General features: G+C 48.6%; 1 protein-coding gene across 1 annotated transcript; it reads right to left on the bottom strand.

Moving 5' to 3' along the window:
• Positions 1-1,999: 1,999 nt before the first annotated feature.
• SLC5A5 (solute carrier family 5 member 5) lies at positions 2,000-17,816 on the bottom strand. The gene is made up of 15 exons (XM_074302289.1): positions 17,047-17,816; positions 16,202-16,267; positions 15,695-15,746; positions 14,887-14,954; positions 14,040-14,194; positions 11,339-11,479; positions 10,865-10,994; positions 7,843-7,931; positions 6,879-6,991; positions 6,524-6,594; positions 5,876-5,962; positions 5,272-5,477; positions 4,785-4,888; positions 4,088-4,209; positions 2,000-2,771 (listed from the first exon to the last, which is right to left on the bottom strand). The coding sequence occupies exons 1-15, from the start codon at positions 17,398-17,400 to the stop codon at positions 2,649-2,651; spliced, it is 1,881 nt and encodes a 626-aa protein (XP_074158390.1). The 5' UTR covers positions 17,401-17,816; the 3' UTR covers positions 2,000-2,648.
• Positions 17,817-27,759: the final 9,943 nt, after the last annotated feature.

Genomic DNA, 27,759 nt, shown 5'->3' with positions numbered 1-27,759 from the left:
GCTTTTCAAAGACTGGTCATTCTGCTTTTCTCAGTGATCCCCATGATCACCTCTATTATTTTATATTGTATTAGAAATATTAGCTATAGCAATACCACTGCTAGCACTATATCCCAGAGACATTCAAAGAAGGAGAAAGGACCTATTTCTATCAAAAATATTTGTAGAGGCTTTTTTGTAGTGACTAAGAGTTGGAAATCAAAGGAATGCCCATCAACTGGAGAATGGCTAAAGAAGCTATGGTATATGACAGTAATGGGGTATTATTTTGCTATAAGAAATGACAAACAGGATGATTTCAGAAAAACTTGGACTTACATGAACTAATGCATAGTCAAGTGAACAGAACTAGGAGAACATGTTCCCAATGACATCGATATTGCTTAATAAAGAACTGCAAATGACTTAGATTTTCTCAGTAATACAATGATCTAAGACAATCCCAAAGGACTAATGATAAAACATAATATCTGCTTCCAGAGAATTGATATTGATTTTATACAGACTGAAACATGCCATTTTTCATTTTCTTTCATTTGTTTCTTTTGTCTGAATCTTCCTGTTCAAAATTACTAATATGGAAATGTTTTACATAATTGCATACATATAACCTATATTTAATTGCTTATTTTCTTGGGGAGATGTAGGAGGAGAGGAAGGGAGGGAAGGATAGAATTTGGAACCCAAAACTTTAAATTAAAATGTTAAAAAAATTTTTAATTTTGAATTCTCAATTTTCTCCCACATTGAGAAGGCAAGTAATAAGATATAAATTATACATGTAAAGTCATGCAAAACATATTTCCATATAAGCCATGTTACCAAAAAAAAAGAGGAAGAAAAATTAAAAAGTGAAAAAAAAATATGCTTGAATTTCACTGAGAATTCATCCGTTCTCTCTCTCTGGATAGAAGATATCACTTTTCTTCATGAGTCCTCTTGTTTCATTGTATTGATCAGAGTAGCTAAGTCTTTCATAGCTGGCCATTATTGTGTTATTGCTAGTACTGGGTACCATAACCTCAGGTTTTTTTTTTTTTTACTTCATTATCTTGAATCAATTTTTATAAGTTTTTCCAGGTTTTTAGGAAACCATCCCAGAAGGGAGAGTTGAAGGAAAAGATAATGAGCTCTGTTTGGGACATATTGAGTTCAAGATGTCCATCAAACATCCAATTCACAGTAGGTAATAGACAATTGATCACCTGAGACTATAAAGCTCAGGAGAGAGGTTAGGTTTGAATAAATAAATCTGAGAATCATCTGTACAAAGCTGATAATTGAACCCAGGTGCTCTGATGAAATCATGAAGTGAAATAAAATAGAAGGAGAAGAGAAGAGAGTTCAGGACAGAGTGTTGGGGGACACCCATAGTCAGTAGTTGGTGACCTAGAGGAAGACTGAATAAGGGAGACTGAGGACCAGTCAGCCAGGTAAATCAGAAGAATTGGGGGAGAGCAGTTTCCAAATTGAATAATGAGTATAATTCTAATGACCAAGTTTGGCTCTGAAGAGATATAATACTCCCAGACATCCCAGGAAAGCTGTTTTGGGGGGTCTTACTCTGGGGTTGGGTATTTGGAATTTGCTTCTAGGAAGGACCTGCCTGGAAGGTAGGATTGAAATGGGGACAAGAGCCTACTATGCACCAAGCACTGTGCTAAATAGCATCTCATTGGATCCTATTATTTTGCTATTATTTTCATTCCCATCTTGTGGGTGAAGAAACTGAGGCAAGCAATGAGTGGGTAAGTGAATTACTCAGGGTCACACAGCTATTATCTGAGATTGAGACACAGTTAGTGTCTGAAATTGAATTTGAACTTAATTTTTCCTGACTTCAGGCTCAGGGCTCTATTCAATGCCCTTAAGTAAAGGGACCTATTGCAGTAGATAAGACTGGATGATCTAGAGGATGTAGCTTCTTTTGGAGCCAGAATCAATATTCCATCCATTCTTACTCCTATTTCTTCCTTCTCTTATTCATCATTCAAATTAATTCAATTTGACAAGCATTTATTAATCACCTGCTACAAGCCGCACACAGTTGGCCCCACAAATTCAAGGACAAAACCAAAATAGTCCTTCCCCTTGGAGAGCTTACTTTCTACCAGGAGAAAACCAATATAAGCAAATACAAAATATTAAATACAAAATGATTCTGGGATTGGGACAAAGTGCAAGGGAGGAAGGGGAAGAAGCAGGAAAGACATTTTCTGTAAAACACTGAATGTAGAAGAGAAATCTGGGGTTTCAACGTAAAACTGAAGAAGGGAGAGCATTCCAACTTCCAACCATTTTCCCAGTTGATAAATGGAGTGTTCAGGGGACAATAATAAATTCTCCTCCCATAATTATACACATAAACATTGATTCCGCCCAAGAGAAACAGAACTTGACCTAAACCCACTGCTTTTCTCATGCAGGAATAATCAAATCAAGGGAAGGTCCACAAGTCCAGGAGGGCCCAGCCCTTTCTCTTCCATCTTTCATTCTAGAAGAGCCAGAGGTTGCCGGGCTCATGAGCATAAAACAAGTGGAAACATCGAGAGCAGGTTCTTGGGTCCAGAACTGGCTGGGTCAAAGTTCTGGCCCAGCCCACCTTGGTTTGGGTTTCTCAGTCTCTCCCAGTCCACACATGAGCCAATTTAAATGTCCGTTTCTCTAAGCAGATTGCTTTCTTCTGCCTCCTTTTGCAACACCTGATCCTGGAGCCAGAAGGATGAGGGGCCCGGGAGCTTCTTGATCTCATGTGGGGGCTCCTTAGAATCCTGCAGGGGAGAAGAGGAAGATCAGAAACAGATCAAGCCCTGGGGAGGGGCCTCAAGGATCCTATGTGTCAATCCTTATGGGGGTCCCCAAAGTCCTAGAGTAGTTGTAGAAGCTTATAAATATTATACAAGATTTACCTTGTCTTTCTTTCAAATCAGAAGAGGATGAATAGAAAGATGCTTTGGAAACTGTACTTAGAACTCAGATTGTTGATGCCCTATGGGAATGACCAATACGTCTCTCATAGAGTTCCCGCTCCCAGGCCCCTCATGAGGGATAGGAGAAGGGCTCCTGACTGGTAGGCAAGTCCTAGTTCCCTCGGAGACTGTCAGCTCTGAGGACTTAAGCCCCGGCCACCAAGAGAGAAGTAAGCCATCATGGTGGGCTTTGGCCAGTGGCTCCACCTCTCCCTCGGCCCAGATTGTTTCCATAGAATCAGGATAAACAAGTCCATGGGACAGAGGCACAGTGGAAAATTAATCATGTGAAAAACAAGATTATAAAATAGGACTGAGGGAGAGTCCAGGAACAAACAGATCTAATTTCCTCTCCCCTTTTAGTCTTCTCAAACATGTACTCTTCCATCCAATGGCACAGCTTCCTGGCTGACCCCCTTCTCATCTCTACTATTCCCTTCTCTGGTTTTCTTTAAGTCCAACTAAAATCTCATCTTCTAAGAAAGCCTTCCCCAACCCCCTTAATTCTAGCGCCTTCCTTCTCTTCATTATTTTCTATTTATCCTTTATATAGTTTGTACATATTTATTTGTTTATCCTCTTAGTCTATTATCTCTTTGAGGACAGAGACTGTCTTTTGCCTGTCTTTGTATCTCAGTGTTTAGTAAAGTGCCTGGCACATGGTAGGGGCGGTATAAATGCTTATTGATTGATTGATTAGATCCCGCTTTGACAATTGCCTGAGTGACTCTAGGCCAATGTGACATGATGATCAACAAGAAGGGGTCATTGCTTTTATGACCTAGGGAGACCCTCCCCATCCAGGCAGGCTAATAGTGGGACACAAGATAAGTCTCTGTGAGGAACTTAGAGGGGCAAGGGGAGGCACGCCTGACCGTTAATAGACCTGAATTTTAATCTGCATATTAATTGCTAATATTCTTACATCCTTGGTGATTATCACAAAAATATAATTAATACCACTGTAATCTGAAATTTTCATTCTTGGCTAGATGTTAAACCTGAGCTCCATGGGGAATAATTCGACAAACTTCCCAGAGGCCAGGGGGCAGCCTGTGGTACCTCAGAATGCACCCCCCCCCGTCACCCCCTGGTTGTCTGACAGATTGGGTTTTGACCTTAGAATTAGACAAGCTGTCTTCCACGGGCACCGACTTAGCCATAGGGGCCACAGATGACATCTGTTTCATGACGTCCCACCACAGAAGGCCGGGGCCCAGGTCACTACGCTTGGTGGGGCCTGTGAAAGAGGGAGGAAAAGGACAAAATGTGCATTTTGAACTGCAGTTCAAGCCCCAGCTCCCTGAAATGGGAAAAAGGAAGACACAGACCCTCCCCACTCCCACCACCCCAATGTCCATTAAATTAAATACCCTGTTTATGACCAACTGAGTTCTAGAAGTTGGACTTCAGATATTTAAGGTTCTTCCCAATTCTAACAGTCTAGCTTTTAGAAAATCACCTTTAACCCTGCTACTCTGTGTCCTAAAATCTCTCTCTAAGCCATGGTTTCTTAACCTGTAGTCTATAACTATGGGGTTTTTTTTAGTCATTCAAAATTTTATTATTTAAAAATATTTCAATATATTGATTTCTTTTGTAACCTTCTGTATCTTGTTGCTTGCATTAAAAACAGATTTTTGCCAGACTGCTGAAAGGGTCCAGGAGGCACAAAAGTGTTAAGCATCCTTGTCTAACCTCCGTGTGATTCGGTGACATTGAGATCAGTCACAGTTGGCTCAGGGATTTCCCTTTGTGAAATAGGGTCATGCTCTCTCACATGCTCCTCCAGGACTCTGCCCAAGGCTAGCTTACCTGTCAGGTAGCTGATGAGGATGCCAGCCAGCACTGTGGTCAGCGTGCCCAGGGCCCCATAGTACAGGTAGGAGATGGCGTAGAAGTCATCAGCGACAGCAGGCCTGTGGAACCAGGACTGCCATCAGCTTAGCCACCCCTTGCTCCTCCTACCCACCATGTTACCCAAGATGCAAGCCCTGCTAGGGAGGGCTGGCACTGCCCTGACCCCCTTCTGCTGGAGCTTCCAGCTATCCTTTGCCAATAAACATTTTGGGGGGTCTTTTCTTGAAACCAGAGATCTCTGAGGTCAAGGCCCTTCTGGAAGTGGGTTGGGTTCCTAGCAGGTCTCTAAGCAGAGACTGAATGACCCATATCAGGAATATTGGAGAGAGAATTCCTATTTCTGGGGTGGCTCAGCTAACTTCTAATTCTGGTTTTCGTTCTTTTGTTGCTCCCTCTCAGAGGGAGACTCCCTGCGGGGCAGGGCCCCCTCGCCTTTCCTCACCTGTCTCCTGGGGCCGTAATCGTCTTTGGTGGAAGTGTCCCCATAATCACAGTGACATTCAGGCCCTCGCTGATGTTGTAGAGGGCACAGTTATCTGTGAATGTAGGCAACACACCCATGGTCTGTGGACTCGGGGGGTACAGAGTTGCCCCCACAGCTACCCAGAAGGAGAGTAGGAAGCCTCCACACAGGCCTGAGAAGACACCCTGGAAGAGAATCATAACACTTAAAACCACAAGCAACCTTAGAAATCACCTAATCCAACTCTCCCATTTTACAGAAAAAAAACTGAGACAGGGAAAGGGAACATGAACGATCCAGCCCCACAGGAGGATGGAGCCAGTTGAAATGACCAATAAGACTCTGTACCAGGCTCGTTTCATTCTGTGTGGGGAACCCTCAATCCTAGAACTCCACCTTGGCAGCCAGACACGATAGTTTAGTCTCCTGGGCTTGAGCTGGACTTTGCCATTCCTGGGGCCTGGCTTTTCTCATCTCTCCAATAAGAAGGTTGGACCCAGTGCTTTCCAAGGTTCTCTTACCCAACAGCTCCCTCCCTTATCCTTTCAACCTTTCAAGGTCTGGGAGTGTAGGAACAGCTTACCACAGTGCTGCAGGCTGGAACGAACATGCCCAGGATGAAGGCTCCAAGCAGCGGACCACTCATCACACCCATAACAGTGAAAGAACCCTGAGGAGGGAAGAGGGGAGGTCAGCATTTGAACCCGGCTCTCCTTTCCCCTTTCTCACTACTGAAAATTAGCTCTGCCCTCAGAAAGAGAATTGTCTGGTGTCAGGAAAGGAGCCCTGGATCCCTGGGAATTGAGAGACTCAAATGCCTTTATTTCAGTAAATAATACATGTTTGTATAATTAAATAGAATGGAATTAATCCTGTTTGCCATTGGTTCTCTGTGACTTAAGGTAAATCCCTTCCCTTCCCTTTGCCTCAGTTTACTCCTTTGTTACTCCTCAGTTACTCATTTGTTAAATGGTCTTCCTCCCATTATTGAGATAATTAAATAGGAAAAAAAAATAACAAGAAATCATTCCGTAAATCCCTTTTCAAGGGTTGGAGCTGCAGCCTGATGGATGGATCACATTAACTTGGAGGCTTCCCATGGACAGGACGGTATCTCTCCCGCTTTCTCCCTGGAGGCTAGGGGTTAGCTTCAGGATTCAGCCCTCGCCAGTTGTTGGGAGCCAGGGTCAGCCTGCTGGGGCATGGACCATCCCCAGGGCAAGGGGCTCACCTGAAGGACACCACCTCCAAGCAGGGAGGAAAGGGCAGCCACTGTCAGACATGCTGAACCATAGATGAGAGCTGGAAAGTGTCAGAAACAAAGAGGAGAGATCATTAGCAGAGTTGCCCAGCAGAGAGAAGCTGGTAGGGATGGGGGCTTCTGGACCCCTCAGTTCCCCCTAGCATCCGCGCTTCAGGCCCGGTCAGCTGTTAGGGGACTCCAATCTTGGCTTTGGGGAGACAACACCCAGAGGCCCCTTAATGGTCCAGCGTTGAACCATCTTCCTAGCAAGATGGATAGTCTAGACCTTCCCCTCTGCTTTCTAGTACCTACCCTATCCTTCCTGCCTCCACCCAGAACTTACACAGCCCCTTGGAGATCAGAGTTAGTTTTCGAGGGCTGAGGCTTGGTAGTCGGGGTTTGATCAAATCCTCCACAGTGACAGCGGCCATGGCATTGATGCTGGTAGATGCCGTGCTGGGGAGACATTGGGCATGAGAGCAGGCCCCACCCTCTCCCCTCTCCAATCTGGAGCCCATCCCTTCCTATATATCTTCCTCATCCACTAATCACATAGGATCCTAGAACCCCACTGCCAAACAAACCATATAACATCCCGAGAGCCCAGAACCCAGAATATCAGACCTAAGAGAGCCCTTAGTACCCAGAACAGGAAAACAGCAGAATACAGACTATCAGATCTGGGAGAAATCTCAATGCCTAGAATATAGTAACTCAGATTTGGGGGTGCCCTTAATACCTAGAACATAGAATGTCAGCTCTGGGAGGGCCAGTAGTTCTTAAAATATACAGTGTCAGTTTGAAGGACCCTTGGCATATAGAATGTCAGAGCCAGAATGATTTTAGAAAGGAGAATATCAGCGCTTGGAAGAGAGGCATCCTTAGGACATGGAATGGCAGAGTTGAGAGGGACTGTAGAAAGTAGAATATCAGGGTTTGGGAGTGCCTTTAGAACAGTGGTCCTCACACTTTTAAATGGGGGCCGGTTCCCTGTCCCTCAGACTGTGGGAGGCCGGACTAGAGTAAAAGCAAAAGCTCCCACTCTGTCTCCGCCCCTCAGCCCACGTGCCATAACCCGGTGGGCGCATAAATGTCCTCAGCGGTGCATCTGGCCCGCGGCCTGCCGTAGTTTGAGAACCCCTGCTTTAGAACATGGAACCAAAAGCTTACAGGCTGTGGAATCCAACGTTATTCTGAGGGAATTAATGTTGGATTCCACAACCTGTAAAGTTCTCTCTAAGGGTGTTTGTCTACACGGAGTTTTGTGGGGTGTTGGGTGCCTCTGCCCAGAGGATATTAGATCTTACCTTAAGGTGCCACTATAGGCACAGGCTAGGAAGAGTCCGGGCACTCCAGGATAATTCTGGAAGATGTCCAGCACCAGGTAAGGCACATACTGGAGGGGGGGAAAGAGAAGCCTTGGGGAAGACTATTTCCATTCCTCCCATTGCTGTAGGGAGCCCACTGAAAACTCTGTGGTTCTCCCCCAGAATGGCCCCGATAAGCAGTAGAAAGTAGGGAGGGCGGATGGAACACCGGCCCTGAAGTCCAGAGGACCTGAGTTCACATCTGGCCACTTAACACTTCCTAGCTGTGTGACTCACAGAGGCAAGTCACTTACCCCCAGCCTCAGGGAAAAAAATTGGGAGGGGAAGGAAGGGATGAACAAGGATGATAACCCTAGAATCTTTTTATAATGGATTGGGAGACAAGGTCAAAAAAGGCGCCTTCAGACGGGGAGGGGGGGGGGAAGACCATGGACCCACAGAATAGAATTCCACTGCAAAATCACAAGCATTGAGAGACTAGTCCGTTCTCCTCATTTTACAAAAAGAGATGAAACAATGACTTGTCCAAGGACACACAACTAGAGGTAAAAGACCCAATCCTTGTTTTTTGGCTCCAAATTCGCGCTCCACTCATACTGACTCCTACTAGCTGTGTAAACTCGAGCACCAGCCTTAGATTTGTGACTTTATCCCTTCAGTCCCCAGGGCAAACATCAGGAAGCTGGAAGATTGCATTGGTGAAGGTGGGAGTGGGCGGTCCCTCCCCAGGAGTGAAATCACCAGAGTGATAATCATGGACCTTTCCTAGAAACTGGCCTCCTGGGGGGTTTACCTGCTCACACCTGCGCAGTTCTACCCCAAATTGCCAAGATTTCTAATCAATTGACTTTTGTAGAAATTTGTCTCCTGGGGACGTTCCCTACGCACGCATGCGCTGCCCTTAGTTGTGGCCCGAAATCAGCGGGATTGGCCATCGCTGACTAGAAATTTGCTCCCGGGGACTTTCCCAGCAGGAGCAGGCGCTGTCCCTAGTTCTGCCCGTGGGCCCCCCAGATGGAACTTTCTCACGATGGAGGCTCCGTCTCATGTCTGAGAGGGAAGAGCTCCCAGAACACTGTGCGCTGGTCGCTGGGCCGCCTGTTTGTGCCCAGAAGGTGGCCAGGACGCAGAGCCGGCTTGGGAAGTTTGGGGTCTGAATGCCGCCTGGGGCACTTGCTACCTCTCGGGACTCAGTTTCCTCATCTCCAGAATACGGAGAATGACTGAGACCAAAGCTTCCCTGGCTGCCGTGGGTGCAAGCGAGATAATGCAAACCTCTGAGGGCAACGTTTATCGGCGATTGTTAGGAAGGAAAGGATTGTGTACCAGAGAGCCCAGCAGGGTGAAGATCTCCGCCCGTTCCGCCTCCCCCACAAGGCTCCCTGAATACCCCCGTCTCCATAGCCAGTCCTGACGTGCTCCCTAACTTCTCAGTTTCCTGACCGCCCTCCTCAGCCACAGGGTTTGACACCCTCATTTTACGGATGAGGAAATTAAGTCATTTGCTCAAGGTCCCACAGCCAGCATCAGAGATGGGCCTGAAGCCCCGGGGTTGGCCCAAGGACTGCCCGCTGTACGCTGGCTAAAGTCTGAGCAGGACGGAGGAGGCGGGATCAGCCCTTCTGGACCGAGGACCTCTCCTCGCTCGGCCTAGTCCACAAGAGCCCTTGCGGGCCAGGCCGGCTGAGCTGGCACTCAAGAATTCACCGACCTTCACCGCTGACCTCTTGAGAACGGAGAAGTGTCAAAGCCAGGAAGGACTGCGGGAGCCAGAGCTAGGAGGGCCCTTTGAGAAAGCAAGGAGGCCCAGGGGTTAGTTACAGCTCTGGGCCTGGAGCGAGAAGGACCTCGGATTAATCTGGACTCCCACACTTATCAGCTGTGGGAATCGCTTGTTGGGTTTCATAATGTCACCTACCCCAACAGGGCTCCTGTGAGCATCAGATGAGAATATTCAGTCCGGGAACACAGTAGATGCTTAATAAATGCTTCCTTTAGTCTAACTGCCTCATCTTACCAAATAGGATCAAAAAGGCTGAGCGGTTTGGCCAACATCACCAAGCAATGAGATTTGAACTCAGACTGAGCCTCCCAGAGGAGCTCCTTCCACTGGACCACACAGGCAAGCCGGGATGGCGGAATCTCGATGTCATTAGTACCAGGGCTGGTCCTCGGGCCAAGTCTGAGACTTTAGAATGGCATTTGCCATTTTCAATAAAATTGTTCAAAAGCAAGCCAGATTTGACGTCATGTTAGAGTCTGCTAAGCCCTGATCTAGCAGAGGAAGGAAATAAAGGTGATATCCCCCTACACTCTGGCCTAACGCCAAGACTCGTGGAGGCCTTTATATACCTGATGTCTAATTTGTTAACTGCCTAGTTGATTGGGAGCACATAGAGGGCACAATAGATATAACACACAGGGCCTGGAGTCAGGGAGACCTAACTTCAGATACTTACTAGCTCTGACAAGGTGTTCTTTTTATTCATTTATGTATTTATTTGCTTGTTCATTCATTCATTCACTCATTCATTCATTCATTCATTTGCTGAGGCAGTTGGGGTTAAGTGACTTGCCCAGGATCACAGCTAGGAGAAGTGTTAAGTGTCTGAGAGCAGATTTGAACTCAGGTCCCACTGACTTCAGGGCTGATGCTCTGTCCACTGCGCCCCCTAGCTGCCCCCTTTTTATTTTTAATAGTATTTTATTTTTCCAAATACATACAAAAGTAGTTTTCAACATTCACCTTTACAAAACCTTGTCTTCCTCTCTCCCTTCCTTCCTCCCTAGTCCCCAAGACCAATATGTGCAATTTGACTATGGGTATTTCCATATTCATTTTACATTATGTTCTAAAGGGACCTTTAGTCCTGATAGTCTGTGTCTTAAAAAGTCTTTGCATTGCAGTGTCCTAAGAGCCTTGGACATTGCCACTGCCCTCCCTGGCTCAGCTGGGCTCTGAGCTCCCCCTCAGAGCCGGGCCGTTCTCCCAGAAGCCTACCTGGTCAGGAGCAGAGATGAGTCCAGCCTGCAGCGGGTCGCAGTCTCTGTACAAAGCAAACATGATGATGCCGCAGGCCACTGCGCTGCCCACGATGAAGAAGAGCCCCACCTGATTGATCAGCAGTGCCCTGCGGGTGGAGAGGGAAGCGAGCAAGTCAGCAAGACCCCGAGGCCGGCCGAGCCTGGCCGACGGGAGCCAGACGGGGGACGGAGGGAGAGAGTTGGAGGGATCTGAGCACGGACACCCAGGAATCACAGCTCTGAGATGGGGACCAAGGAACCCAGGTTTGGGGACATGACCGTTTCCTGCTGGTTTTGCTTGGTTCTGATAGAGAAGGTCCTGTATCAAAGGGGTCATGTGGCAAAAAATCAAGTCCATTTAGGCTAAACGTAAGGGAGAATCTCCTGACGATTAAAGCTGTCCCTATTTTGTGACTCCCCCTGTCTCCCAAGCCCGGGTCCCAGCACTTACAGCCTGGCCTCCCGCTCACTCCTGCAGGCCACATAGCGCTGCACCTGGGCCTGGTTCACCCCGTACATGGACAGCCACACCAAGGTGCCCCCTACCACGAAGGTCCAGAAGGTATAGCGTCTCCTTGGATCCAGGTCAAAGCTGTAGGGAGAAGAAGGCATGGGAGGGAAGGCTGGGAAATTAGGAGTAGGGATTGGAGCCCCTAATCAGAGGCAGCCTCCAAGAGGGGATCTGAACCTGGCCTCCAACCTCCATCAAATACCAGCTCTGTAGGTATAGGGTCACAGGGCTAGAAATGGCCTCAGGGGCCACTGAGTCCAACCCCCTCCTTTAACAGAGAAGGAAGCCGAGGCTCCGAGGGTCTAAGGATTTGCCCAGGATCCTACAGCTAGCAAGCACCAGGGGAGGAATCTGAGCAAATCTGGCATTCAGTCCTCTGCCTCTGCTGGGCCCTTGTCTTTCTAGGGACAGAAGGGATAGAAAAGAAGCCTGATTGGCAGGAGAAGGGGGGGCAGGAGGAGGGAACGTGGGGGTCTGCAGGCCCTCATAGCCCTGGCATCAGCCTGGCTCCATCCACCCTGTGACCCACCTGGTTTCTAATCACTGCTCCATCTCTGACTCCAGGCCTAATGAAATTCTAAACCTACCCAGGCTCACTCTTTCTCAATAATGCCCCTCTTTGTACACCCCAAAATAGGGCCACCACAGGTGGAACACAAGTGAGCAGCAGCAACAATCCTCCTGGGTGACTCCCGGGTCATTTGTAACCAGGAAATATGGTGAATGAAACAAAGCAGCAGCTTGCCCACGTGAGATGTCACAGGCCTCCTTCTACACCTGTGGTCCACAGCTTCCATTCAAAAAGGAAGGAGGAGGCTCTTTCCTCACGTGCCCCTAATCAAAGCCGAAACCCCTAAATTCAGCCCTAATCAAAGTCCTAACAACCCCAAGCCCCAGACCTGAACCACTTCTTTAACTTCCCCAGCTCTAACTTTAAATCTCAAATGGTATTTCATTCTATGATCCTAAGGTAATTTAATCAATTTATATTTAGTCCCTGTTGTATGGGGGCCAAGCTGTCCTTTGCCCTCATGTCCAACCTGGCTGGGGCCTTAATCATCTCCCCCTTGGGTTTTTGCCTCAGCCTCCTGATTGGCTGCACGGCTTCCCATGCCCCCACCAATCCCTCCTCACGCAGCTGCCAAAATAATCCAGAATGGAATTTCTTTTTCTATTTTCCCCCCGTGGGGCTTTGTTATTAATCTAAAGAAAGGTTGATGATTTTTCCAGGACTGTTTTTCTTTTTACCCTGAAACTTTGCTGAGGCTGTTATTCCAGTTAATTATTTTATTGAATCTCAAGGATCCTCTAAGCAAATAATGGGGTCATCTGCAAAGAGATAATTCTGCCTTCACTCTTGGTTATTTTATTCCCTTTCTTTTTCTTCTCTCATTGCTAGAGCTGGGGATTCTCTACACACCAAATAACAACGGCTCTAACCAAAGTTCTTGCTTGTCAGACTAATTTTCCTAGGGCACTAGTCTGAGCCTGTCAGGGTGATGTTCAAAAATCATCAGTGGCTCCCTATTGCCTCTAGGCAGAAGATTTGAATTCCTCTTTCTAAAGGATGCGCAGGAAGGAGCAGGAAGTGATCTCGGCCCTCAGTAGTCCCTGCCTGGCCTGGGAGCATGGGTCTGACTAGCTTTAGGAAAAGGGTCCTAATCTGGGACCCTCTATAATCTGGTACAGACACTGCTCCCCAGTCAAACTTTTTGTTCCTCATTATAGTTTAGATTTTTTTTTTAATCCTTCCATTTCCCAGAGTCTAATTGGCTGGGGAGATGATGTATACATCAATGGGAACTTGTCCATGGCCACATCTCTTACATCTACCCCTTTCTCTCCACTGACACAACTCAGCAATCTAGCCTCTTTGTCACCTCTCTCCTGGACCTGTTTATAATAATTTCTAGTTTAAAAAAGTTCCCCTCTTAAATTCATCCTTCACCCAGTTGCCAGAGAAATTCTGCCCAAATCACTCTTGCTCCAGAAGCTTCAATGGCTCCCCTTTACATTCCAGCCAACTTGACCTGACATTCTATCTTCCACCCAGGTCCATTCTCCCCGTGTCTGTGCCCGCTCTGTGCCCCTCACAATGCCCGGGAGGCTCCCCCTCCTCACTTCAGCCTCTTGGAATTCCCAGGTTCGTTTCAAGCTCAGCCACCCGCTCCATGAAGCCCTTCCTGACTTCCTCACCCTTCACCCCCAAAAGCTTAGTGCTCTTTCCAAAAAATTTTACTTTGCATTTAGAAACATTTTCTTTTTCTCTGTTAGACGTTGTTCTCTGCTGTAGAATATACACTACTTGAGGGGAAGCTGATTATTTGGTCTTCATATGTCCCATGGCTAGCGTAGGAATGAATGGGGGGTTCTTTAAGGGGCCCCCATTTGGAGATAGATACAAGTACAGAGAGATACGATCTGAGAACATTCTAATCAGGGAGATGATACTTAAAGGGCTGGGCATTTTGGTCTAGGAAGCCACAGCGGTGTTGAGTCAAGCTTTTTGGCAATAGATTGGATGAATAATCAACTATTAAAACAAATAATCAGCTATTGACTTTCCACTCATTTCCTCCTCCCCCAGGTTCACCCCCACCTCATTAGCATCAAGGGCTCCAGAAGCCAGGGGAACACTTACTCGTCCAGGTTGACCCGGGAGTGATTATGGGCAATGTCCATCACACGCTGGGCGCCGCCGACCAGAAGCGTGCCCTGGATCACGATGGCCACAAAGCCGGAGAGCATCACAAACACCTGGAACACGTCTGTCCAGATGACCGCCTTCATGCCTCCCTGTAGGGCACGGGTGGGGAAAGAGGTGGGGACAGAGGGAAAGGCTAGTTCCATAGTCCCACACCTGCGGGGGGAGAAGGGGTGCATGGGAAGCAGAGCTGGGAGACCGCGGAGGATGGGCATCCCAGGGTCCTCCCAGAGGGAGAAAACGTCTCTCTATTGTCCATTCCTCTGCCTGATGGGGGGGCTGGGGACCCAACTTTAGGGAGGAGGTCCCAATTCATCATATGAAGTCCCCGACCATTGGTTTTCCAGTTGCTGTCCCAGCATCGTGACCTCTGAAATATTCTGACCCACTTGCTAATAAGACGAGTCCCTCAGATTGTTTCACCCCTTTACATAGGATTTAGAACCAGAAGGGACCTCTGAGCTCATCATCTAGGCCCTGTTTACAAATGACTATTTCCCTCCAGGTATTATTTATTCTATTTCTTAGAGAAAACGGGAAGGTTGTTAGCCCCATTTTACAGATGGGAAAATTGAGTCCCAGAGACAGGAGGGGATTGGTCTGAGACAGTACAAAGTAGAAATGCACCAAAATCTAAGTGTCCTAAATACCGTCCAGGGCTCATTGAAGAACACTGGATGTGGCTCCTTATATCTACGGATCTCCAAGCATGGGAAGAGTCCACTGTGAGATGGGCAGTGGGGGGAGGAGGGGGGATGACTGGGCCCACAACGTGCTTACTTACCACAGTGGTGTAAAAGGTGCAGATGGCTCCGGTGGAAAGGAGAGAAGCCCAGATATCCAGTCCTGTTACTGGAAGCAGGAGTCTCAGTGAGCAGACAGTCAGAGGGAAAGATCCCCCTCAGACGGGGGGGCCTCCAATCTAGGGTCCTGTCTGTCCTCAGGCCAAGGGCTCCTTGGCAGCGGGATCATGTCTTCCCTCAAACGAGGGGCTCCCCAAAACCAGGGCCATGTCTCCTCTCAGGCTGGGGGGTCCCTGAAGCTAGGGTCCTGTCCCCTCTCAGGCTGGGGGTCCCTGAAGCCAGGGCCATGTCTCCTCTCACATTAGGGGGCTCCCCAAAACCAGGGCCATGTCCCCTCTCAGGCTGGGGGTCCCCAAAACCAGGGCCATGTCCCCTCTCAGGCTGGGGGTCCCTGAAGCCAGGGCCATGTCTCCTCTCAGATTAGGGGGCTCCCCAAAACCAGGGCCATGTCCCCTCTCAGGCTGGGGGTCCCCAAAACCAGGGTCACATCCCCTCTCAGGCTGGGGGTCCCTGAAGTGAGGGCCATGTCTCCTCTCAGATTAGGGGGCTCCCCAAAACCAGGGTCACATCCCCTCTCAGGATGGGGGTCCCTGAAGTGAGGGCCATGTCTCCTCTCAGATTAGGGGGCTCCCCAAAACCAGGGTCATGTCCCCTCTCAGGATGGGGGTCCCTGAAGCCAGGGTCACAGCCCCTCTCAGGCTGGGGGTCCCTGAAGCCAGGGTCATCCCTCTTTTGATTTGAGGATCTTCCAGAGGGTGGGGGACACTTGCAGGTCTCCTTGTGTCCTACCTTGGTTGAGAATCAGGGCAGGAGCATAGATGACAATTCCAGTGTATAGCATCTGTTCAGGGAGGCAGGAAATAGGCCCCAGTCATGACTGAGGGCACAGTGACCCCGTTCCACCCCTAGCCCTTCGTCCCAGCCCCCATCAGGGACCTTTCCTGGCCCTCATCCACAAAGCGGGCAGGAGGTGATCTCACCAGCCCCAGCCCAGGACTTCTTCCCGATGTCTGCCTCCCTCCCGGCCGCTTCCACTGCCCTGCCCTGCCCTCTCCCTCCAAGGAGGCCTTAGCAAGGAGGCCCTCCCTCAAAGGGGAGGTTTTCACTGGGACTTCCCGGGACCTGCCCAAAGCCCCGGGTACCTTTTCTCTACAGGGGAACCCAGAGGCAGCTCACGAGGGAGGTCAGCTGGGGACTCTCAGCCGGGGGACCAGACAGCCCAGTCCAGGAGGCTGAGTCTGCAGAGGGCTGGGTTTGGGGCCGGGGCCGGGGGAGGGGGGACGGCAGGAGGCTCACCGTGGCAATGACGTACTGGACGGTGCCGCACAGACGAACCCAGCGGCTGAATCTCAGCTCCAGATACTGGAAGGGGAAGGGGAGGAGAAAGGCGAATTCTCAGACCACCCGGGGGCCGACCCCACGGCCAGCCTTGCCTAGAACTTCCAGTCCAGTCTCTCCTGCTGCTGCTCTCCAGCCCCATCACTCCCTGCCCCGGAGCCTCAGGACACGGGGACCTTTAAGCACCAAAAGAACCTCACAAGAGAAGAGACCCACCAGAGACACACCTGAGCGTTCCTGGGACAGTCAATAGTTAAAGAAATTAGTTCAGACTTTTCACTGAAGGCTCAAACACTCAAGCGGAAATTCCTTAGCCACATAAGGTGAAGATGGGATTCATTAGAAAGGACCCTGATGTGGGGAAAGATAGAAGGAAAAGAGAAGGGGCAGCAGAGGATGAGTGGAGAGCGTCATGGGAACAAGGACCTGAGCTTGGACTGAGAGAAGTGCCCGTGTGCACCCATCAGGCCGCATCCCACTTCCAGCCTCCCTCCCGCAGGTCTCCCCCGGTCTGGGCAAAGCCTGCAGCAAACAGGGGTCTGGCGTGTGCATGTGTCCATGAGCCCCCACATAGCCAAGTGCATCGGGGGCACCCTCAGGATGCCAGCCGGGCTGTGGGTGCTTCGCCCGCGAAGCCAGATGAGTCTCTAGAGTCCTTCCACTTCCCAGGGGCTCCGGAGCAATCTCCAACCCCGTCCTTGCCCACTCTAGCTTAAGGGGAGCACTTCCTCCTGGGGGCACTCTTGGCTGGGTGCCAGGCCTGGAGCCCCGGGCGTAGCAGAGGTGGCAGCCCTGCCCGTTACCTGGTAGGTGCTGGTGAGCCCCAGGCGGTAGAAGACGGGCAGGAAGAGGTAGGCCGTGAGGAGGCTGTTGAGCAGCTGGCCCAAGCACATCCAGAGGAACTTGAGCCCGTAGCGGTAGGCCTCGGCGGGCACCCCCAGCACCTGGATGGCTGACATGAAGCTGGCTGCCAGCGAGAGCCCCACGGGCACCGCTCCCATTCTCCGGCCGCCCGTGAAGAAGTCCTCGGCCGTCTTCTGCCCGCCTCGGGCCAGGCCGAAGAAGAGCCCGATGGCCGTGGAGACCAGCAGCATGCCCCCAAAGACCCCGTAGTCCCAGAAGCCAAAGGTGGGCCGCTCGGGGGCCCAGGCCTCCATCCCGCTGGCCCACCTGCCGGGCTCTTGGCTCCCTCGCCTACCCTGCCCGCGGCTCTTGCTGCCAATCCAACCTCCCCTCTGGTCGCCTGGGTGAAGGACTTGGCAGGGAGGGATCCGGAGGAACCAGCTGGAGGAGAGTAAACGGGAAAGGCAGCAGAGTGGGGGTCTCCCGCCTGCCTAAGGCGCTCCCCTGACCTTGACTACCCACCTCAGAACAAGGGCCCTCCGGCAGCCTCCCCACCCTCCAGGGCCTGGACACTTCCCAGCCCACCCTGCCTAGCAGCCCCCAGCCCCTTGGGGAGGGGGGTCCTGGGGGGGAAGTGGGTCCCCCGCTTGTCTCTGGGACCAGCAACAGCAGCTGTCCCGCCGGCTGACAGCTCGAATAGGGCTGAGGCTGAAGTCGGGCTGGGAATCCCAGAAACTCTGCAAAGGAAAGGGCCAGGGAGCTTTATTGGACTTCTGAGGGGTTACTCAGATCCCGCCCACTCATGACAGCCCAAGGAGAGGGTGTCTCCCGGGGGAGGCGGGGTGACAAGCACCCTGCAGGGCCTGCAGTGGAGACAGGCAGGCTCGGGGCTGCAGGAGGGGGTGGGGACAGGCCACAATGAAGGGAGTGTGTGAGCCTGAGTGTGTGTGGCAAGAGGAAGGGGAAAAGGAAGAAATCAAGGCTGAGATTTCCTCTCGCACCTGCATGCTCTACATTCTCCCAGGGCCTGGGGCTCCAGCCCGAAGGCAGGGATTCCTGGAGAATGACTAGGCAGCAAACTGACCAGCCTGGACTCCCTTCCATGACCGTGGGGGCAGGGGGAGAAGGACCCCTGGGGGACCCTGCGCTTTCCCTCACCCCCCGGAAGTCCCAGAGCCCCCCTGGCCCGCCACACCGCCAGATCTCCAGTCAAGGGGACCTTCTCCAGGCCCAGGTCCAGCTTTTTGGCTCAGGGCGGGCGGGCTCAGGGATAGAGCTTTGGAAGGACCTTAGAGGTCAATGATCAGCTGGCACAGCCCTCAGGTCCAAGGTCCACTTTGGCCACTAACTCCTCCTCTGCCCTTCTCCACAGGAGAGACTTCTCAGGCAGGTTGTGGGGGAAGCACCCCCCCGGGGGTCCTTCCTACCTCCAGGGCTGGCTAAATGCTGGGTGAGAGGATGGAAGGGCAAGGAGCTGGCTCAGACCCTCCCCAGAGTCCTGGGCAGCAGAGGATTCTGTGGGACCCCAAGCTCTCAGGTGTGAGTGGGATACTACTGAGGATGGGTTCTCTCCATGTGTCTCCACTGCCCCCTCCTGGGAAGAGGGATGAGAGACAGAAGAACTGAAAAAAAAAATTACAGAAACATTAGAATCAATTGTAAGATCCTGGGACCAGAAAATGTCAGAGCCGGGAGGGCCCTTAGAACCCTGGAGGTCAGAGCTGGGAGGGCCCTTAGAACCCAGGAGGTCAGGGCTGAGAGGGCCCTTAGAACCCGGGAGGTCAGAGCCGGGAGGGCCCTTAGAACCCGGGAGGTCAGAGCCGGGAGGGCCCTTAGAACCCTGGAGGTCAGAGCCGGGAGGGCCTTTAGAACCAGGAGGTCAGGGCTGGGAGGGCCCTTAGAACCCAGGAGGTCAGAGCCGGGAGGGCCCTTAGAACCCTGGAGGTCAGAGCCGGGAGGGCCTTTAGAACCAGGAGGTCAGAGCCGGGAGGGCCCTTAGAACCCGGGAGGTCAGAGCCGGGAGGGCCCTTAGAACCCTGGAGGTCAGAGCCGGGAGGGCCTTTAGAACCAGGAGGTCAGAGCTGGGAGGGCCCTTAGAACCCTGGAGGTCAGAGCCGGGAGGGCCCTTAGAACCCTGGAGGTCAGAGCCGGGAGGGCCTTTAGAACCAGGAGGTCAGAGCTGGGAGGGCCCTTAGAACCCGGGAGGTCAGAGCCGGGAGGGCCCTTAGAACCCTGGAGGTCAGAGCCGGGAGGGCCTTTAGAACCAGGAGGTCAGAGCCGGGAGGGCCCTTAGAACCCGGGAGGTCAGAGCCGGGAGGGCCCTTAGAACCCTGGAGGTCAGAGCCGGGAGGGCCTTTAGAACCAGGAGGTCAGAGCTGGGAGGGCCCTTAGAACCCAGGAGGTCAGAGCTGGGATGGCCCTTAGAACACAGGAGGTCAGAGCTGGGAGGGCCCTTAGAACCCAGGAGGTCAGGGCTGGGAGGGCCCTTAGAACCCAGGAGGTCAGAGCTGGGATGGCCCTTAGAACACAGGAGGTCAGAGCTGGGAGGGCCCTTAGAGCCCAGGAGGTCAGGGCTGGGAGGGCCCTTAGAACCCAGGAGGTCAGAGCTGGGAGGGCCCTTAGAACCCAGGAGGTCATAGCCGGGAGGGCCCTTAGAACCCAGGAGGTCAGAGCTGGGATGGCCCTTAGAACCCAGGAGGTCATAGCCGGGAGGGCCCTTAGAACCCGGGAGGTCAGAGCTGGGAGGGCCCTTAGAACCCAGGAGGTCATAGCCGGGAGGGCCCTTAGAACCCGGGAGGTCAGAGCTGGGAGGGCCCTTAGAACATAGAACAGAATAGAATAGAATGTCAGAGTCAAGTTAGAACAGAGAACACAGAATATCAAAGGTGACGGGAGGCAGAGGGTTCAAGCTAAGACCTTAGAGATTGTGTTGTATAAACTCCTCATTTGATAACTGGGTAAACTGAGGGAGACCAGTGCACAAGAGAGAATAGCAAACCTGAAAGTGCTCCATAAATACCAATAGAACAATATTTGTTTTATATATACACACATACATAAAACAATTGAGAATAACTGTCAATGTACTCAGAGGCTGAACGGGGGAGAGAACTGAGGGAGTAGGAGCCCTTCCTGATCCCAGTCCCACACTCCTCCCGCTGCCCCCCTCCCAGGGTTCATTCTAACAGATCCTGTCTGGGAATTTTATGTCTTGGCCCCCATGCAGAAGAGGAACATAAATCCTTCGGATACATGATGAAGGGGAGAGGGTCCCCTGGGATGCAAATGGAGGCTTCAGTCTGAACCCGGAGGAAGGATGTGATAATTCAGCTTCCCCCACCTGGGTGGGCTGCAAAGCTTGGGCAGCAGACTTTCTGCCTGGTATCCTGTGCTTTATTGCCCTGCTGGGAATAATAATGATAAAAAAATTAGCATTTTTTTCTTTTTTTAAAATTTAATTATCGTTTTTATTTACCAGATATAGGAATAGGTAATTTATAAATTAGCCTTTGTACAGCACTGTAAGCTTTGCTCTGCTATCTCATTTGATCTGAAGGGAGGGGCTCTTACTATCCCATTTTACAGTTGAGGAAACTGAGGCAGACAGAAGTTAGCGGTGGGTGCAGAGTCATACAACCAGTAAGTGCTGAGGCTCTGGACCGAGTCCTCAGTGCACCGCCCGGGCGGAGGCTCCAGGTGAGGATGCCCGGCGGGTGGCGGCAGGGCAGCGGCAGTTGCCTCGGTATCACCAACCTCGAGGCAGGCAATGTTTGGGGTGCGGCTGGCAGTGCCCGGGATCTGACTCAGGAGAGGAAAAGAATCGGCCTTCCTGGGGAAAACCAGCCGTCAGTATGCAAATCTCGGGGAGGCTTCTCCCTCTCACTAATGCTACAAGAAGCGCCCCTAATCCCGCCTGTCTCCCTCCCAGGCTGGGCCCCAGCCGCCGTAGGCGGGATCTCTGCTAATCCCGGCCCCTTCTCCCCCAGCGGCCGGTGGCTTCCCCGGGATTGTGAACCCCCGCCCCGTCCTGCAGAAGGAGCCTCCCTGGGGCAAGGGCGGCTCTGTCCCCAACTAGTCAATGGCCGGAGCCCACTGTGGGTGCTCAGCAAACGCATCACATCAGGAAAAAATTGGGCCCAGAGTTACTGTGCCGTGGTTAGGATCTCAGGGAAGAGCTCTGGGGAAGGCTCCTCATGAAAGGGTTCCCATCCCTCCAATCCTTATGTGGCTTAGATCCAGCTCAAACTTGGGCTGGTGGGAGGAGGGGCTGGGGAGGAGGTCTCCAGCGTCCCCCAACCTCTCTCCATGTTTCCTGACCTCTCCCCCTTCAAGCCTCTGTCCACACCTTGGATGGCTGAGCCAGCCAAGTCAAAGCTGGCAGGGTGCCCGTAGGACTGCACAGAGCCAGTGATGGACGGCCCGACCGGGGCTTTCCAGCTCACGTCTGGGTGGGGATCAGGCAGAAGGATGGGCTTCTGCCTGCAGAGTGCCCACCAGCGTCCTGCCTGGCACCTCCCAAGGTGGGCAGGCAGCTTGGCGTGGAGCAGGGGAAAGCAGACCAGTCAACAGCTTCCCCAAGATCAAAGGCTCCATTGAGACAAGCCAGAGCCTAATGAGGCTCATTATTTTTGGGTGGAGGCAGGTAAAAGGGAATTTGGAAAGGTCAAACTGGGCACATGGAATACAGACCCCAGAGCAGATCCAGTCTGTTTATTATTCTTCAGATGGGGAAACTGAGGCTGCAAACTTGGGGAGCCCTAGAGCCCATAGGGACCCTCAGAGAGCTGGCCCCTGAGGGGTAGCCTTGGAGAACGGAAGAAGGAGGTGGGCAGAGACAGAGATGTACGTGTGACACCCAGACCTGAATGTAGGAGGGTTTGACGTCTTCCAAGCTATTTCCCAGCAGATCCCACAGGAAGCTCCTCGGGCTGCAGCCAGAGGCCCTAAGCAGAAGAGGGATCAGGGAGATTTCTTAGGCACGATGAAAGAATGATAATTGCAAGCTTCCAAACTTTCCTTTGAGCTCCAGGCTGTGATCTTAGGAGTGTCTTTTCCATTTTAAAGATGAGGAAATGTGTGACCCCTGAGAGGAGAAAGTCCTGGCCAAGGTCACGGGGTGAGTTGTTGGCAGGGCGCAGGCCGGAGTCCAGGCTCCCTGGAAAGCTTCCCCTCCCTCTCCCCACAGCACCCTGTGGTGCCCTCTGAAGACTCTCATCTGCTGCTGACAGCGGTTTTCAGAGAGGCTGCCAAGCCCTGGGGCATTGGAGCAGGTCCCAAGAGAGGGCTGGGTGTGGTGTTCTGTGCCCAGGCTTCTGCCTTCCTCCCTGCAGCCCTGCGTCCTGGCAGGGCCTACGAGGGGGTGGCCCCCAGATAAGGGGGATTGTCACTGTTTTAAAGGAAACTGGGCAGGCCATCTGAGGACAGACTGGCTGGTCCTGCCTCTCCAGCCAGCCTTCACCTCTCTCCCTGTGCTCAGCAGCAGTCTCCCATCAAGAAGGGGGCAGTGCTAGAAGGGAGAGGAAAGAGAAAAGACCCTCGGGGGGAAAATTCTGTCAGGGTCCGATCAAGCCTCAGCTCAGCTGGAACTGCCAGCAGTTCCCATCAATCAGAAACAGATTTTGAGTGTTGTAATAACTCTTAAACACAGAATGTCAGGGCTGGGAGGGCCCTTAGAACCCAGGATGTAAAGTAAATGTAGAGATGTAAAGCTAAAATTGAAAGTTACAAACTTTATTCTGAAAAGAAATCATTCCATAGGCTTCACCAGATTTCTAAAAGCATTCAGAACACAAAATTGGGCAAGAATCACCACTCTCCCCCCAATTTTACAGTGGAAACAAAGAGAAGGGAGTAATTTGTCCAAGAATATACAGCTAGTAATGTTGTACCAGGGCCAGAGCCTGGTACTAGTCTGGGACTCTTTATGTAAAACACACTTCTCCCCTCTAACATATCTCCTTCCACCAGGTTCTAGGATCTGGGAAACCAGCAGGGGACGGATTAGCTGGGTTCTGGAATGAGGATTTTGTGTTTGGAATTCCTCATGGATCAAAGCTGACTTAATGGGATCAGAACCAGCGCCCTCCAGGTCCGGCTCCTTTTGGGTCAGTATGTTCCAGCCTCTAATCCTAGCTCTCTATGCACACGGTCCCATGGGTCCAGGACACTTGTTTCCCTCTTAATTCCTCCTTCTCCCCACCTCTAGCTGGAGGTAGGCTTAGAACACTAAGTGTATCTGGAGATTTTGTCTTGAAGGTACCAATATTTCAAAATAGCTGGAGGCTCATGGGTGTTGATTCCCTTTCACAGCTATTCATTCCTATTGTAGTCGGGAGCAAGGTGGAGTTGAAATCAAGTAGACTCAAATTCAAAATCCATTCCACATGCTTCCTTGCAGCAGGATTGTGAATATAGAAAATAGAATATTAAATATTATAAAATAAGTTAACATTTAATGACATTATATTCATGACAAAATATATTTATATTTAATATATCAGAATTAAATGAGAGCTTCAGGGAATGTTCCAATACTAATTGTGAAGAATTCTTATTTTATAAGTAAAAGCAGGGAAGGCTGAGAAGTTACATGATTCGTCCTGGGGCCACACAGAAAGTCAGCAGCCCAGCAGAGACCTGAAGCCTTGCTCTGAATCAGTCCTCTCCCCCACCCAAAGCTGTCTCAGCTGGCTTATTTTCCCATGGGATGGATTGTGAAATGATGCACTCCTTGCCTCCTTGTTATGATTCATTCACACCAGGAAATTAGATTGGATCTAATTTAGTTGGAAGCTGGGAATGAGGAGTAAGAAATTTCTAGGAAGTACCTGAACTCCAACAGCATCTGGAGACCAGATATCAGCTGTTATAGTCTCTAAAATTGGCCAAAACTTTGGCTCCACTGGGATTGTGGGTCATGAGTGGACAGGGTCAACGGCTGGAGTTGGGCGGATCATTCCCTCCTGGGGTCCATGCTGGTGACTGGTGAGGTCACATTTCAAGCCTAGGACATCAACCTATGTTCCTTTGGGGGCCAAAGGGCAGAACCACTAGGGTTCACCTTTCTATTTAAGGAGAAGTCAAGAGGCAGATTTCATGAGGTCAGTCTGGCTAGAGACTGTGTATGTCTGTACCAGCCTGTGCTTCAGTGATACACCTGGTGAAAGTAAAAGTGGAAGGGGATACAAAAAGGGGGAGGGTGATAAAAGGGAAGGGGGTAGTTAGAAGTATAACACTCTTGAGAAGGGATAGGGTGAAAGAAGAGAAAAAATAGAATAAACAGGAGAGGAGGAATACAGTTGGCAATAGTGATTGGGAAAATAATATTTTTAAAAGTTTTTTTCATTTTTATTTTATTTTCCCCAGTTACATGTAAAATAACATTTCTTACACATGTACATTCATTTTTTACATATTTCCATATAAATCATGTTAGGAGAAAAAAATCATATCAAAAGGGAAAAATCACGAGACAAGGGAAAAAAGTGAACATAGTATGTGTTGATTTATATTCAATTTCTATAGTTCTCTCTCTGAATGCAGATGACGTTTTCCATCCAAAGTTTATTGATATTGCTTTGTATCATTGAACCGCTGAGAAGAACCAAGTCTATCATAGTTGATTATTGCACAATCTTGTTGTTGCTATGTCCAATGTTTTCCTGGTTCTGCTTGTTTTACTCAGTAGCAGTCCATGTAAATCTTTCCAGGTCTTTTAAAATCAGCTTATTCATCATTTTTATATAGAACAATAATATTTCATTATTTTCACATAGCAAAGCTTATTCTGCCATTTCCCAATTGAGCACCTACTCATTTTCCAATTCTTTGACAGCACAAAAAGAGCTGCAACAAAGATTTTTGCACATATGGGTCTTTTTGTGTAAATAATTTTAAAACAAGTTTCTCTTATGAAGCTCTCTGTTCTCAAATGTATAGGGAACTAAGTCAAATTTATAAAAAATAAAAATAAAAATAAGCCATTTTCCAAGTGATAAATGATCAAAAGATATGAATTATGCTCAAAGGCCTATAAAATGATGTATATTCTTTGATCTAACAATACTACAATAAGACATGAGTCTCAAAAGAGATTTTTTTAAAAAAAGGAAAAGGACCTACCTATCTTAAAAAAAAACATATATATAGAAGCTCTTTTCTTAGGGCAAAGAACTGGAAATAAGGAGATACCCATCAACTGGGGAATGGTTGAATAAATTATGGTATGTGATAATGATGGCATACTATTGTTCTATAAGAAATGATGAGCAGGATGCTCTCAGAAAAAGCTAGAAAGTCCTCCATGAGCTCATGCAAAAATGTAGTATGTACAAAGTAATAGCAATGTTGTTGAATGATCATCTATGAATGACTTTGCTATTCTCAGCAATACTGATTCAGCAACATCCAAGATTACTCTGAAGGACTTATGATGAAAAATACTATCATACCCAGAGAAAGAAATGCTTGTGTCTGAATACAGATTGAAGCATATTATTTTTTAATTTCATTTTTCTTAAAGTTTTTGTTTTGTTATTTTGGCAGGGGAGGGTGAAGAACTGTTTTCTTTTGTAACAAGAGTTTTATATAGATTTCTATACACATACCTACCTGGTATAATACCAAATGTAATGTGCTTTCTTTTTTTATTTATTAACTGTTCTATTTTTTTCTGGTTATACATATATATTAGCTTTTAAAATACGCATTTATTTATTCTTAATATACATTGTTTTATGAAATATATTGGGAGAGAAAAATCAGAACAAATGGAAAAAATCATGGGATTTTAAAAAAAAACAACAGAAAAAAGAAGTGAACATGACGTGTTGATTTACAATAAGTTTCCTTAGTTCTTTTTCTGGATACAGATGGTATTTTCCATCCAAAGTTTATTGGGATTGTTTTGGATCACTGAAGCACTGAGAAGAACCAAGTTTTTCATCATCATCGCACATTCTTGCTGTTATTATGTACAATTAATTCCTGGTCCTGCTTGTTTTGCTCACCATCGGTTCATGGAAATCTTCCCAGGCCTTTCTATAATCAGCTTGTTCATCATTTTTTATAGAACAATAATATTCTCTTACCTTCATGTACCACAACTTATTCAGCCATTCCCCAATTGATGGGCATCCACTCCTTTTCCGATTCTTTGCCACCACAAAAAGTTGCACGTGGGTCCTTTTCCTTCTTTTATGATTTCCTTGGGATACAGACCCAATATGGCACTGCTGGGTCAATGAGTATGCAGTTTTGTAGTCCTTTGGGCATAGTTCCAGATTGCTTTCTAAGATGATTGGATCATTTTACAATTTCACCAGCAATGCATTAATGTCCCAGTTTTCCCACAATCTCTTCCAACACTTATCCTTTCCTGTCATCTTCATTCATCTGAGAGGTATGAAGTGTTACCTCAGTTATTTTAATTTGCATTTCTCTAATCAGTAGTGATTTAGAGCATTTTTCATATAACTAAAATGGCTTTAATTTCATCATCTGAAAATTGTCTTCATATTCTTTGAACATTTATCAATTGGAGAATGACTTGTATATTTATGAATTTGACATATTCTTTATATATTTTAGAAACGAGACCTTTATTAGAAATACTGACTGTAAAGATTCTTTCCCAGATTTATAATCCCTTTTGATAGTTTGTTAGTTTTGTTAGTGCAAAACCTTTTTAATTTAATGTAATCAAAATTGTCCATTTTGTCTTTTATAATGTTCTCTAATTCTTCTTTGGTTATAAATTCCTCCCTTTGTTCAAAGAACTGATAAGTAAATTATTCTTTGTTCTAATTTGTTTATAGTATCATCCTTTAAGCCCAAATCACATAATATACATTTCTTTATGAAACATGTTGGGACAAGAAAATCAGAAGAAATAGGGAAAAACATGAGAGAAAAACAAACTAAAGTGAATATATCATGTATTAATTTACATTCAATCTCCATAGTTCTTTCTGGATGTAGATAGCATTTTGTTTCCAAAGTTAATAGGGATTGCCTTGGATGTAATATATCCACATGTTTTTTCCACAATCATTCTGAGGCAGATCATGAAAGGATTTTCTTACCCATTTTACAGATGAGGAAATTAAGGTTCTGGGAGGTCAACTTGACTTAAGATCACTTACGGGTTAGGGTCAGAATTGAAGATAGTATGGTGCAGAGGAAAGAATTCTATATTTGGAGTCACAAATCTGAGTTCAAATCCCAGTTCCTGTCATTTATTGTAACTTTCCCTGGGTCTCAGCTTCCCAGAATGGTAAAGGGAAAGGGTTTCACCTCTATCAAAAAATGTTAGTAGCAGCTCTTTTTTTGGTGGTTAAAAGGGGGTGCCCATCAATTGAGGTATTACTGGACAAATTATGGATGTGAATATAATGAAAAACTATTGTAAGAAATGAAGGGAAAAAAATTGGCTTTTAGAGAAACCTGACTTTTATGAGTCAATTCGCAAATGAGCAGAACCAGTAAAACAATTTATACCATAAAATTTAAAGACAAGAACTCTGAATAAGGGGAGGAGGGCTTTTACTAAGCACCCACTATGTGCCAATCACTGTACTCATCTTTTTACAACTATTATCTTATTGGAGTTTACAATAATCTGGGAGTAAGCAATCAACACAATGGATTAACCACTATTCCAGAATACAGATGGG

The sequence above is a fragment of the Sminthopsis crassicaudata genome, chromosome 1, assembly GCF_048593235.1.
Source record: "Sminthopsis crassicaudata isolate SCR6 chromosome 1, ASM4859323v1, whole genome shotgun sequence".
In the NCBI taxonomy this organism is placed as follows: Eukaryota; Metazoa; Chordata; class Mammalia; order Dasyuromorphia; family Dasyuridae; genus Sminthopsis; species Sminthopsis crassicaudata.
The sequence above is the reverse complement of the archived record's forward strand: the minus strand, read 5'-3'. Positions and strand labels throughout refer to the sequence as shown.